This window comes from Pogona vitticeps, chromosome 13 (assembly GCF_051106095.1).
Source record: "Pogona vitticeps strain Pit_001003342236 chromosome 13, PviZW2.1, whole genome shotgun sequence".
Taxonomy (NCBI): domain Eukaryota; kingdom Metazoa; phylum Chordata; class Lepidosauria; order Squamata; family Agamidae; genus Pogona; species Pogona vitticeps.
In genome coordinates, this window is record NC_135795.1 from 9,676,346 (window position 1) to 9,690,866 (window position 14,521).

Here is a 14,521-nt window from a genome sequence, read left to right on the forward strand (position 1 = left end):
TGTTGAAATGTCCGGTAGCATGGACGATGGGATAGCTGATGCAGGAGGTTAATTGAGAGGAGTTAGGAGGTGTGACTTCACAACTTTCTCCTCCAACAGACAGCTGGGGAGTTCAGGAAGAAGAATGAGGAGCCTACCAGCGCTGTCCTCCCAGATTCTACCGCCTGAAGACACCACCTCACTTTGTCTAATGGTAGAGCCGGCTTTGCAGCGCTTCCTCAAAGCTGGAGCCGGCGGTGCTGCAGAATCCTTTTGCAAGTCCACAAATGGCGTGCCGGGTTTCACCGAAAAGCCAGAACCTCATGCTCTTGAGATATTCATAACCAGATGAAAATGACTTTGTACCCTTTCCCAAAGACCGCAGAGAACAGGAGAATGTCTTTGCTCAGGCCGTGCCTGACGGGTGGGAAAACACAGCAAACCCTTTCTCAGTTCTCTCCACGTCCCGGCTGAACTTTACATTGTCCAAAACTGAAGATGAATCTGCTGAGAATCCAAGAGGCGGTGCTTGTTCTCCTGCATGGTATATGGAGACCTCAGCACAGGAAGAGGGTCAGGGGAGGAGAGAATGTAATCAATGCTAAATTTAATTTCAGAGTCAGATTTTCCTACAGAGGAGCTGTTTAGGCTCTCTTGGCTGGCGGGGGTGTTTGGAAAAAGTTCGTGAGGCTCTAAAGGCTGAGATTGGGATTCCACACGCTCACCAGGAGCAGACATGCTGGGAAAGGATGGTTTCTCCAGGCCCAGCGTGGGCAGACTCTCATTCTCCGTGTTCAGCTTCTTTCCCCCGGGTTCTCGTTTCACATTTCTCCTCCTCCTCCTCCTCCGATAATTCCCATTTTCGAACAAATCCAGCATGGATTCACATCCTGAGGCAAAACTCCAGTAGTTCCCTTTACCCTTGTCCTTGCCTTCTGTCCGGGGCACCTGCATTTCATGGGGAAGCAGCAAACATGGTCAATGATACAGACAACCTCTTTACTTCCCAAAAGAGCGTCCATCAAATATCTCCCCAAAACAGTGCTCTGTCATCCAAGACTCCTCCTTTCCCCTTTATCAGAGAGAGCTGTGTCCCCTAAGATTGGGTTCAGGAAGGAAATGCACTCCGTACATGCCCGGGAGACCTCTGTTTGAGGTTTGCTTCTGGTGTCCAAAGTCTGAGCCCCAGCAGCCAGAATAGATTAGGGGGCGGAACCACAGGGGAGACAAAACTCTAGGTTACACGCACATGTCTAGGCTTCAAAGGCTGCGGGTTCCACATCTGTGTTCGCTTAAACCCAAGTGTTTAAACCTCGGGTAAACATATATGACAAGCTGCTGAAACTCAGGCTCTCTAATTATAGAAGTCTTAGGTAAAGAGCCCTCCAATTTGCTATGTTTCTAGCACATATCCCAGAAAAGAGAATAGCATCTCTCTCTGTCTCTCTCTCTTTCTCAACCTTATCCAAAAGGAACTAGAAGGCTGACATGGGATCTTATATGGTCACCACTTGATTTATCCTTAATCCTTTTAAACCTCTTCCCAGTTTAGGACGTTGGCTTTCAGACTGCCTTTGAAAATTTCTTGGGGTCTGGGGAGGAAAAGAGCAGAAAGTCCTGGGAAGCCAACTTGTTCTACGTGACCAGTCGTTTTTCCTGCATCAGTAACCAGAAGAGACAACCAAGGGTAAGATCAAATGACCTGAAAGGGTCCCACCTGAGCATGCTGGAAAGGGTCACTTCATGGAGACTGATCTGCCTTAAAGCAACCCTTCCATCTCTTGCCTAGCTCAAAAAAAAGCAGTTCTGTTACTGGACCAAAAAAGGTCCAAATCAGAGTTGAGCTGCTTCAGTATCTCCTGCATATTTTGTGATTGCTGGAAAATGGCTCACACCAGGCTGTGCCACAAGTGGTCCAAAATACGAGCTATTCCCCCATATGATTACACTCTAAGTAGCTTCCAAAGCTTGAAAACATCTGAAATGTCTCCCAGTCCTTGCACCACTGAAGGGAAAGCAATGTGTTGAGAAAATGAAGCTGCCATAAGCCAAATCAAAACATGTAGCTCAATATTGGCTGAGCCAGTGGCTCCCAATCATGGGTCCCCAGATGTTCTTGGATTACAACTCCCAGAAATCCTGGCCAGCACAGCTAGTGGTGAAGGCTTCTGAGAGTTTTAGTTCAAGAATATCTGGAGACACAAGGTTGGGCATCACTGGACTATGTCAACAGTACAACCCTCATGGCCCTCCAGATGTCAATGGTGTCACCCGCTGAAGCTTCCTATGCTGTGTGTTGACCACATCTGATAGGACTTGAACTCTAGGTCAATGTTGTCTCAACAATATGACTTAGAGCCCTCTAGATCAGTGGTCCCCAACCTTGGGCCTCCAGATGTTCCTGGACTTCAGCTCCCAGAATCCTGGCCAGTAGAGGTGGTGGTGAAGGCTTCTGGGAGTTGTAGTCCAAGAACTTCTGGAGGCTCAAGGTTGGGGACCACTGCTCTAGATGACAAGGAAGACTACATGTGCATCATCTATGGAAGGTAAAAGGGAAAGAGAAAGACTGAACAAAAATGGATTTAATCAATTAAGGAAGCCATAGACATCCTTTGCAAGACTACTCATGATGGGGCCATTTAAGGTCCTTTATCAATATAAAGTCATCATAACTTGGAAGCATCATGATGCCGTTTAAAAAAACACAAGAGTCAAAAAACTCTAGTGGATCAAACGTTTTTCCTTCCCAGATTTAGAGGAAGTATGTCGCTGTCAAAAATATTTGCTCCAAATCGAAATATTGTACATCTTCTGTGAATTGTCACCAGAGAACATTGATTGAGTCGCATGTTAGACCTGTGAAAACCCACCTTTCATCTGTACAACTGAATCTTTCAAACGCTTCAGCCAAAGATCAGTGGTAGGATATTTGTTTCATCACAGACTGAATCCTGAGATATCTCTCCTTGAAAGGATCAGGAAGGAGAGAACCCCCAAAGCACGCCAAGAGGTATCTCAAATGCATATTTTGGGATAAATATATATTCATAAATGGGCATGTTTAGGGGAAAACAAACATTTAGAAGTTCTATTTTGTAAAAAAAAAAAACTGTCTCAAAACCATGCTTTGTATGTGAATCTTACACATTTTTTAGAGATGGGAAAGTGGGAAAGAATTAATAACTCGCTCACCTGCTACTGGGTCCGGTTCAATTTAAATTGAAGGGCAAGCTTTTAAACAATCAAATCGATGTTAAATTGCCTTTTAGCTTTAATTTAGGTGAGAATGGAAGGAAGGAAGGAAGGAAAGAAGGAAGGAAGGAAGGAAGGAAGGAAGGAAGGAAGGAAGGAAGGAAGGAAGGAAGGAAAAGAGAGAAAAGGAAGGAAGGAAGGAAGGAAGGAAGGAAGGAAGGAAGGAAGGAAGGAAGGAAGGAAGGAAGGAAGGAAGGAGCTATCCATTTAAAAAAAAATTAATCTCTCCTTTCCATCCCTATTTTAAGCTTTGGAGAGAACGAAACAGCTACTGAGTTATCCTCTCTGTGTATGAAAAGCAACCCACTGGCTAACTCTGTTTATTTCTGACTGTTAATATTGTTGTCTTGCACTGTAAGAAGTAACCATAAAACTGGACAGACAAGACATAGGAAGAAACTTGTACAAAACTGAAACAGCCCACAAACAGACAGATCTCTATCAATTACAGGGCTAAACCCACTGCATCATCCAATATATGGGATTTCTGTCTGTTTTATTTGATATTCTTCGGGCTTTTATTTTTTAATTACATTATATATATGCTGTTCTTGATCCAAAGACCTTGGAGGTGCAAGGAGAATGTTCTGCAGTTCCGGTGTTTGGAAAATTTATTATTTTGGACTACGCTTCCTAGAATCTTCTAGCTAGTAGGGGCTTGGCTTGGTGGTTAAGCTGACAATGGAGTGCTTGAACCCTCCAATTTGGAGGGATCTCAGGAGCTGTAGTGAAAAATAAAAGCTTCCAGGCTCTGTAGACTCACAGCGGGTCTATAAATGCAGATATTTACCGCATCCCTTCAAAACAAGGTCCACAGTCAAGCAGTATCTGCAACCTGTGATGGGATGGTCCCTCCCTCCATTTTGGGATTCCATGGAATCAACGAGGGATGGACACTAGGTTTGGCCCCAGCTTGAATTCTGAATCAAACTGGCCTGATTCAGATGGATTTGTGTCCACACCACACAAGAAATGCCACATTCAATTCAGGGCTGAAGTTAAGCTAGTTTAGAAACTGTCTTGAGCCATAATTAGTAGGGTTGCTAGTTACTTTGGCATATTAGGGTGAGAAGGTAAAAGCAGTGGTGTCTCATTTGCAAACTCTTGAAGCTAGCTTTGTACATGACATTTGGCAGATTGACTCCCCTCTTTGATGTCTATCATGCCTCCAGATTTCATCTGTCTCAAATAGCGGGTTGGGTTTTCCAATGCAAGCCAACAGGAGGCGCTGTTCCTAAATATATAAATCAGCTTTGATCCAAGCCAAACTGTAGAATGCATAGGACACAAATAGCTTGACTGGGAGGAGAGGGGCATTACTTATAAAGCCCTATATAGATTGGGTCCAGTATCTCCCCGTATGAGTCTTCTTGGCATTTAAGGTCATCAGAGGAGGCCCTCCTTTCGGTCTCATTGCCAACACAGGCATGGCAGATGGGAGACACAAGAGAGGGCCTTCTCTGTGGCTGCTCCCAGGTTATGGAAGGCTCTCTCTCGGGAGATCAATCTGTTTCCCTATATTTTGTCCTTCCTCTAACAACAAGACCCACCTTTTCAGGCAGGCTTCTAACAATCATGGCTGAGTCCCTGAATGCCTTTTTAAAGTTCAGATAGTTTGTAATGTCTCCTTGCTTTTCATGATTCCATGGTATTTTAATTAGCCTACAGTTTAATGTATCTTTTAAATGTTTAACTTATATTTTTAATTCTGCTTCTTAATACTGTGAGCCACCTTGGGCCCCCTTTATTGGGAGAAAGGTGGCCTATTTAAAAAAAAAACCAAACCAATTCTGAAGCCCCAAGATGACCTCCATGCAGGACCCTTGAGTCAACAGTAAAGGATTGAACCCACTCAGCCGAGGGTTCCAGAGACCTTACCTTGACGAAGCAGCTGTTGAGAGAGAGGTTGTGGCGGATGGAGTTCTGCCAGGCCCGCTGGTTGGTCCGGTAGTAAGGGAATTTCTTCATGATGAAGTCGTAAATGCCGGATAGGGTGACCTTGTTGGAAGGACTTTGCTGAATGGCCATTGCAATCAACGCGATGTAGCTGGAGGAGACAAAAAACCCAACGTGCTGGAATGCCAGTCTGCGTGCACAGATATTGACATTATGGGGATCTAAATCCAGGCTATTCAGGAGGTCCCATGGAGAAGTCAGAGACATTAAGCCACTTTGGATTGAACCCTAGTTAAGACTTATTTTAAACCCCTTTATTAGGTACTTGTCTGGATAGCTTAGTGGCTTAGGTATCTGGCTGTGGAGCAAGACGTTGAGTGTCTGCTCTCCCATTGTGTCTCCAGGGAGAAGAGCCAGCCTGTGTATCCCTGGGCAAACTGCACAGTCTCAGGACATTTTCAGAAGAAGGGAAGGCTAACCACTTTCTGAGTAACTCTGGAAAGTGTAGTCATGTCAGAATGGTCTTGATGGCATCCATTTATTATTATTTGCTGGGAAGTGAGGTCCACTGGACAAAACAGGATTTGGTTCTCCGTAAATCTGTAAATTGATTGTGTTGGGCTCCCACTGAAATCAATGTGAATGGATGGTTATGACTTAACTCTTGTTGATTTAGATGGAAACACACCTAAGCATGACTATGTACCATCCTCTATGTGCATTCTCAAAACTAAGTCCTTTTTGTATTGAACGGGAATTACTTCCTTGTTAAGTACGTTCAGGTTGACAGCTTTAGTCTGGGCTCAACCCATACCTCTAGTAATACATTGCTGGAGCATTTTTTGCACTCATTTCTACCTTGTTTCCTCACCAAGTCAAGCAATTAATACATCCACAGAAGAATTCATAACATGGTTGAATGGGGATTTGAACCAGGTCTACCAAATCATGGTTTCAAACTCTAAGTGCTACAAACCAAACTAGCTGTGGCATTACCAGTGAAAGGCTGTTGTTGCTGCTGCTGCTGATGTTATCGGTATGTGCTGTTAAGTTGCCTCCAACTTATGGCAACCCCTTGATCTCTAAAATGTCCTGTCCTTAGCAGTTGTGCTCAACTCTTCTAGACACCTTAAAGGCAGCCACAAGCTTGAATTTACAAGAGCTGAGCAGGGCAGTTTGTGGAAAGGACATTTTCGCTCATTCATAGGGTTGCCATCAGTTGGAGGCAACGTGATGGCACAGAGCAGGGAAATCTCAAAATTGTGAGTTATCCCCAGATTGGCCCTCAATGAGCATTTGCAACAATGATTGGTCTGCCATATTGTCTAAGGAGATGTAACCACCTAACTGATAATCTAGCATCATTAAGAAGAAAACACCCCTGCTTAAATACCTGCCATACTACATCACTGGAAATGCATCTGTACTTCTTCTGCATGTGAAATTCTGTGGTTTTTCTATCCTGTTCCAAAGACAGGAGCTTCAATTGTTTTTGAAACAAGACAAGGGAATGAATTTGTAACTTTAAAAAAAATCAGAAGCTTCGCAGATAGGAAACCTGTGATATTTGGCAGCTGGCTTCTCCTGAAGCAGAAGTTTGCTAACCAGTAGCAAACTATATTTGGGCTAAATGCAACTCTATTCTGTCTCTGTCTGCTTGGAAGCACTGAGTACAGGTGAGTTTTCGGAGTCTAGAAATAGGTCTTTCCCCTTTTGCTCCTTAGGACTGTCTCTTTTAATCCGCATTGGTGTGGATGAATCAATGCGAGCTTCAGCAGATTAATCTTTGTTGATGGAACTAAGAATTCAAGGTTTGGGTGGTAGATGGATTAGGACAGGCTTCCCCCCTCCCAAAAATATGGGTATGTCCACCTGTCTTCGTTACAAGCCATTACTGGTTACAAGGTAGGCTTGTGGGGGGGTGGTGGTGGTTTTTTAAAAGGTTATTTTGCATTAATATAATGGAATTTAAAAGGTCAAATATAATCTTTGCTTCTGCTAATAAGTTGTATGTTTCTGTTTGGTAAATGGCAAGTCACCTCCTGGTCTCTTCAAAACTACAAAGAACTTGGGGGGGGGAGCTATTGAACTGTGGTGATTAGCTAATTAATCAGCTCACTGGTTTGAAGGATGATCCATCACTTCAAAATTCTGCAATGTGTCAAAAGACCTAGTTGAGACTCAACGGCTTACGACGGGGTGTTATCCTGATTGTTTTAGTCTCAACAAAAGCAACTAAATAAACCGCTCATACATTTGAGACACAGTTATGAGATTTTTGCATGGGGTCCCTTTTAAGGAAAAAGGCGGGGTAAAAATATTTTAAATGAATGAATGAATGAATGGAAGAGAGCGGAAGGAACCAAAACTTCAGGATGGAGAGTTAGTTCAGGAGATCATTCATAATTGTACATTTTATCAAACTAGGCATCTACCTATCAATTGTTTACACGCCACACATGCATTACCGACCTACATGCATGCGCACACAAAATATAACTCTTCAGCACTTTGAGGGTGCAAGGCGCTTTAAAACTATCCTCCAAGCAATCTTGTGGTGTAGATAGTTTTGATCACCCTCTGCCCCCTCCCAGTGACCCTCATGACCAAACCGGATCCTGACCCCTCCAACTGTCATTCACCAGCTTCCAAGGGTTAACACATTGAAACAGATGGCATAAGGTTTACTCCGACACACACACCCCACATCTCCAATCCTGGTGCTTCCCTATTTTTCTTTTTTCTTCTTATACCCATGCTTGCAAAGATGCTCGGAGGAGACAGTTTCCAAACCACCCAGACAAAGCCAAAGAAACCTCCCCTGAGGAATTCCCTGGAATCTGGCAACATGTGGGCAAAGAGAGGGAGTGAGAAGAGATTCGGAGGGAGAGAAAAGAAAGTTAAGCTTACCTGTATGCCGGCCGGGTGAATCTTTTCTCCTCATCGGAGCTGCAGGTTGGGTAGTCCTCTCCATCATAATTAAAGCAGTTGTATGGGTACTGAGTGTTGTCAAACATTCTCTTGTTCTTTCGACTCCTGTGAAGTGCGAGGGAGAGAAAGACAGAGAGAGAGAGAGACAGAGAGAGAGAGAGAAGTGAACAGTGATGTTTCCTTGAATGTTTTCCCTCTTTGCCTCTGCTGCCACCTTCCCTCCCTCCTCTCTCTCTCTGCTTCCCCCCCCCCCCCCGCTTCACCTCATGCTAGCAATTTTCCCTTGGAGTCCTTTACAAAATTCTGGATGAGTTTGGTTTACCCTCCCATTTCCCCCACACGGTAGGGAAAGGCAGTGACTAACCCAGGGAAATGTAAAGGTCCCTCCTGAACCTTTGAACTTGGGTGTATACAGCCAGTAGCAAGAGGCGCTGCCTTCCTGGGTGGTCCCGAACTCGCAAGGCGCGTAGCAGCCTTTCCTGCCATCAATGTACACAATGTGACCAAAGTAAACAATGTGAGGTTAATAAACTCGTCCTTGTAAATGAAACTCAGTCGTTGGCTTCTTGAGCGTCAGTTTTGGAGGCAGGAGAACATTGCCAGCCATTTGCCGGTTTTGATTTGCCAACGACAAATTTTGTCATGTGAGAATTCAATCCATCTTGGACAATGTGGCAAAGCCTTGTCGTGGGATTGAAACCCCCCCCCCAAAAAAAAACACACAAGAAAGCCAACCCTTCGGTGGGTACAAACTCAGTTCCTCCCACGGAATAAACTCCAGCATGTTCAAAGAGGGCAAAACCGCGAAGATTTAAGAGACTATCATTGAAGAGGAAAGTAAAAGGAAAATAGCCGTAGGCAGACCGAGCGCCTTGTGCGGGCTTTGATCTGTCGGATGAATTAGACTAATAACTCAGTGCGCTGGCATACAATCCTGTAACAAGTAGATAGTCTTCCCACCCACCCCTCTCCACACAATGCTTTGGAGTGGTTTCCAACATGTGATGTAAACTTAAACATGGATCATTCAGTGGTTTCATGATGAGAAAGCAGGAGGAAGGGAGTTCCCTAAAAGGTGTGGGCCCGCATGATAATTAAATGAGGGGGGGGGGAGTCATTTCACACCCAGAAGCTGTTGATGAACAAAGGCAGAGAGGGTTAGCCAGATCGGAAAACGGCTGGGAAAGATGGAGACAACATTTTTGACCCACTGATTCATCAAAGCAGAAAAGCAAAGCCGGCTGCTTATATACTGCCCCAAAGTGCTTAGAACACTCTCTGGATGCTTTAATTATGCAGGCTACACATTGCCTCCCCCCCGAGGGAGTTGGCTACTCCATTTACCAACCTTGTCAGAATGGAAGGCTGAGTGAACCTTGAGCCAGTTACATGGGATTGAACCTGGATCCTGGGCAGAGTTTTGGTTAAACTGCAATACTGCAGTTTAACCAGTGTGCCACGACGTTCAGGTCTGGTATTGTCTACACTGGGGTGTTCCATGTTGGACTGTATCTCCCATCATCTTCTAGGATCCTGTTGGGTAGAGTCACAGCTGGGGAACCTTAATTAAAAGAGCTCATATGAAAATCATGGTCTATGCATTGAGCAAGAAGAAAAGCTGACTGAAATTAATAATAATCATGCCATCAAGTCAATTCCAATTTGCTGTGACCCTTTTTTTCCAGGATTTTCCAAGTGGATAATAAAGTACTTTGAAGTGTTTTATCCTTCCTTGCTTCTCTGTTTTCTGGGGTGCACAGGGGGAAATTGTACTTCTGATCTCTGACTCCAGAACCAGATACCAAAAGTGTTGAGCTAGCTAGGTAGCTAATAACAATTGCATGGCATCAAGTCAACTCTGATAGTGACTGTTTTTGGGGTTTTCCACGTAGAGAATATTCAGACGTGGTTTACCCATTGCAAGGGGGGAGCTCTGAACCTCTGGCTCTGCAGCTAGATACCTTAACGACTGAGCTATCCAGCCAGCTTATACTAACTGATATTTCAAGGTTTGGAAAATAATGTGTTTAATGGTTGTTGTGGGTGTTTCGGGCTCTTTGGCCGTGTTCTGAAGGTTTCGCCAGTCTCTGTGGTTGGCCTCTTCAGAGGACAGCACTCTGTGCTCTGGTGCAGTTTGTTTGGGAGTTGAGTATTTATAGCTGTTGGATCAGCTTTTGTCCTTTTCAGGAGATGGGTGATTATGGTGATCAGTGTGTTTTTGTTGTGGGTGCATTGTTGTGATAAGGAGGAGAGATTATCTGTCCCTGTGATTGATGGGTGTCATTAGCGGGTCTTTTGTGAGAAGAACAACCTTCAGAACACAGCCAAAGAGCCCGAAAAACCCACAACAACCATTAGATACCGGCTTTGAAAGCCTTTGCGAATACAATGTTTTTAATGCTTCTCGATACTTTAAAAACATTGTTCTCTGAAGTTTAGATGCAATCCTGTTTAAAGAAAAAGTGATGATTTCAGCATTAAATTTAACATGCTATTTCCAGTTTATCGCTACAACGGATAGACATTCTAGCCTATCATGATTTGGAAAGCCACAAGTGATTTTATTTCATCGTTTATTATTTCTCCATGTCTACAATTAGCACTGTAGTTTATACTGCAGACTATCTGTAGTTTGTACAGTGGTGCCTCACTTAGCGACGTTAATCCGTGCAGCAAAAATCGCTGCTAAGCGATTTCGTCGCTAAGCAATTTTTAAAAGCCCATAGAAACATATTAAAATGCGTTTAATGCATTCCTATGGGCTTAAACACTAACCTTAAGTGAAGATCCTCCATAGCGCTGCCATTTTTGGTGCCTCTAAAGCAAGGAATCCATGCGAAAACACAGTGGGTGGCCATTTTGTTTACCCGGCAGCCATTTTGAAACCGCCGATCAGCTGTTAAAAAATAATCCCATAGGGAACATCGCCAAGCGATCGCTTTTGCGATCGCAAAAAGTTCATCGCTATGCGGTTTCATTGCTAAACGGAGCGCCCGTTAAGTGAGGCACCACTGTACATGTTGGTTGTGCATATTACACTTTTGGGTAGTAAGTAATTAAGCAAGCAAGCAAGCAAGCAAGCAAGCAAGCAAGCAAGCAAGCAACTAACTAACTAACTAACTAACTAACTAACTAACTAAATAAATAAATAAATAAATAAATAAATAAATAAATAAATAAATAAATAAATAAATAAATAAATAAATAAATAAATAAATAAATAAATGGCAAGATGTGATTATCGCAACATTTTAAGGCCTTCTGGACCACATTTCATCCTAGGCTGAATATTTACGGCCGGTATATAAATCCATCCCTGAATAGTGTTTACAAAAGAAATACTGGAAGACCTTTAATAACGCAAAAGCTACATTAGCAGGTGTCAACACGATCGGAGATGGGTAAGAGGAACCATGATTTTGCCCAAGCAGCTGCTTGGCCATCATAATTTTGCTAGAGCAACTGTAATTCATTTGCAATGTTATCGTAAAATCATACTTTTACTGGGCTTTTTCTCTTTTTTATGGTGGGTATTTCCAGAATCCAAAGTTGTAAACTATTGGGTTTGGGAGATTAAGATGACGATTAAACTGCCATGTAAGATTTGCTTTTTATAATACTCAACCGCTAAACAAAGCCACTGGTTCAAATCAAAATAAAACTTTCATATTAAAACTAAAGGATTTTTAAATAAAAAAACAAACCACAATTCATTATTGCAGATTAAAATTTATGTCTTTTCAGAGTTCCAATAAGTTGTTTTGAGGAAAGGGATTGCAAAGTGTGTCGTATTCATTAATAAAAGGGAACAATATTCAAATACTTTTTGATTTCCCAAAGGTTTGTGAATTCAGCTGTTCTCCAAACATGAGGAAAAGACAGGCTATGAGGGGAGGCAGCTGGCTATGATGGTTCTCTCATGGCTTTCAACATGCAAAAGGAACAATGCTGCTTTGTTCCTGTTAGTTCCTCTCAGGAGCCAGAAGATTTTTAAAGAATGACAACTAGTTCACACAGAGGATCTACAGTGAATTCTACACACACACACACCCTCCTTCAGATCACCTCTTTTGCATGTTGAAATTACAGTGGAGTGGGCTAAGACTTGGCACTCGAGACGTGTGTGCAGTCTACACACCGTGGTATGCACTTTTAAAAATTAGAAGCACCGGATGGGTTGCTCAAGGTTTTTTTCCCCCATCAGTTCATTGTTCCTCCTTTGCCAGCTGTATGTGTTTGGATTCACAAAGGGGAAAAGACAATAATTTTGAGTGTAAATTATGGAAACCTGCCCCAGACAACAGCTTTAGTGCTAGAGACCGGCAACCTCACAAGAGTTCCGACATCATTGGATAGTCTGCCTCAGCATGTTGACACAGCTGGTCTCACAAAAAAACCTAGTAATTTTGTGAGAAGTCATTACACCACTAGATCCGAGACTGTGATATCAGAGCAGTGTCTTATTAGGGCAGCTTTTCTCTGAGGATTGTAGGCTTCGGGACCCAAATGGGACCTAAACCCCCAAATTTTAGCATATCTTTTGAAACCCCTCTTTCCTTAGCAACTCTCCTTGTTCCTTGTAGCCCATGGAGTCCAATTTCACCATCTCTTGCGTTCTGGTACCCTGAGTTCTCTTGCACCCAATTTTTTTCCCCACTAGAGGGCAAAAATGTATTTTCAGATGATAAAATAATCATGTGCTGTCAAGTCAATTATGACTTGTGGCAACCCTTGTAAAGAATACTGAGTAAAGAATACTCAGAAGTGGAGTATTGTCCTCTTCTTCTGGGGGCATCCTGGGACTGTGCAGCTTGCCAAAGGCTACCATGCTCCCTTTAGACTTCCGGGAACTCTTGCACTCTACCCCACTGTTCAAGGACGGATATACAGTGGTGCCCCACATAGCGATGATAATCCGTGCAGCAAAAATCGTCGCTATATGTATTCGTCGCTATGCAAAATTAAAAAGCCCATAGGAATGCATTAAAACCTGTTTAATGTGTTCCTATGAGCTTAAAACTTACCTTTTAAGTGACAATCCTCCATACGGTGGCCATTTTAGCTGCCCGGTAAGCGAGGAATCCGTCCCTGTTTTACCCGGCAGCGATTTTGGAATCGCCGATCAGCTGGGGAAAAATCATTGCTATGTGAAAATCGGTAAGTGAAACAGCTTACCGATCATCGCAAAGCGATTTTGCCCCATAGGAAACATCGTTATGCGATCGCAAAAGCGATTGCAAATTCTTCATCGCTATGCGAATTCGTCGTTAAACGGGGCACCCGTTATGCAAGGCACCACTGTATATATATATCCAATTGGACTGACATCCCCAGATGAAGCACAGGATAGGTTGCTCAAATCTTTTTGATGGATGCAGTTGTTGGCCAATGCTGAGAGAGTCAGTCCCAAAGGAATAAAAGTCTCGTGCCTATTTTCCAAGTTTTAAAATTATTATTTTTTAAAGAATAGAATTTGGAGGGTGGGACTCACAAGCAGGGCACACTGCAAGCTCTCAGGTAGGTGGGTGTGGATTCTAGAACCCCGGACATGGTCTCCCATTGGGCTATAGGAGAAAGGCAGAGAAAAAATAATAATATTCTTATAACCGCTCAGCTGGAAGGGACCCTGTGGATCATCAAGTCCAGCCCCTGCCAAGGAGGTAGAGTGCAGGATCGAACTCCCAACATTACCTAAATCACTGAGTTATAATGGGGAATAGAGATGGGCACAAAATGAACCTCAAAGAAAAAAAAATCCCATGAATCAGGCAATTTTGTTTCAGGGTGCTTTGGGGAAACGTGCCTGTCTAGAATGAAAAGAACTATTGGTGATTCATATGCTTTTTGGTTTGTAGAACAGGCATCTCCAACCCATGCAGGGTGCTAGAACAGCCCCTGCATGAACTGGAGATGCCAAACTCACAACAAGTCTTCAGCTGGGTCCCTTCCATGTCCCCTCCAAGTTTTGCAATGATTGGATTTGGGGCGCATGAGTTATAGCCTTCCAAATCAGGTTCCGCAAGGAGAGCAGCTGTTTAGCCAGATGCTAAACAAAATTGTTCTTTTCATTGGAAAGTTCGTGAAAGTTCGTTGTTCGTGGTTCATAAATAACGGCGAATCGCGAAACATCGCGAACTGCCATTTTCTCAGTTCGTGCCCCTCTCTAATGGGGAAGACATGTTTCTTGATTCTGAAACTAGGACATGTGCTTCTTTCTCTCCCATGAATACATATATTCTAGGGGAAGATGGACCTTAATTATACCACATTGGTTTCCACAGCACTATCTGGATATTTAAAGAGTTGTTTGGATGAATGCAAATATTTACACTCTGGGTTTTTAAACACTCAGCACAGCGAAGGGCCTTGTTCCAGATGTGCACAGCTTCATTGTGTGCCCTAAATGGCATCAGGAGGCTGAAGGACCCCTTTTAATTAAACTGTTTCTGCAAAGGAGGAAAGG

General features: G+C 43.3%; 1 protein-coding gene across 1 annotated transcript; it reads right to left on the reverse strand.

Moving 5' to 3' along the window:
- Positions 1 to 456: 456 nt before the first annotated feature.
- Positions 457 to 14,306, reverse strand: FOXL3 (forkhead box L3). Its single transcript, XM_072982724.2, has 3 exons — positions 8,038 to 14,306; positions 5,110 to 5,278; positions 457 to 927 (listed from the first exon to the last, which is right to left on the reverse strand). Exons 1-3 carry the CDS (start codon positions 8,142 to 8,144, stop codon positions 457 to 459), a joined length of 747 nt encoding a protein of 248 aa, XP_072838825.2. The 5' UTR covers positions 8,145 to 14,306.
- Positions 14,307 to 14,521: the final 215 nt, after the last annotated feature.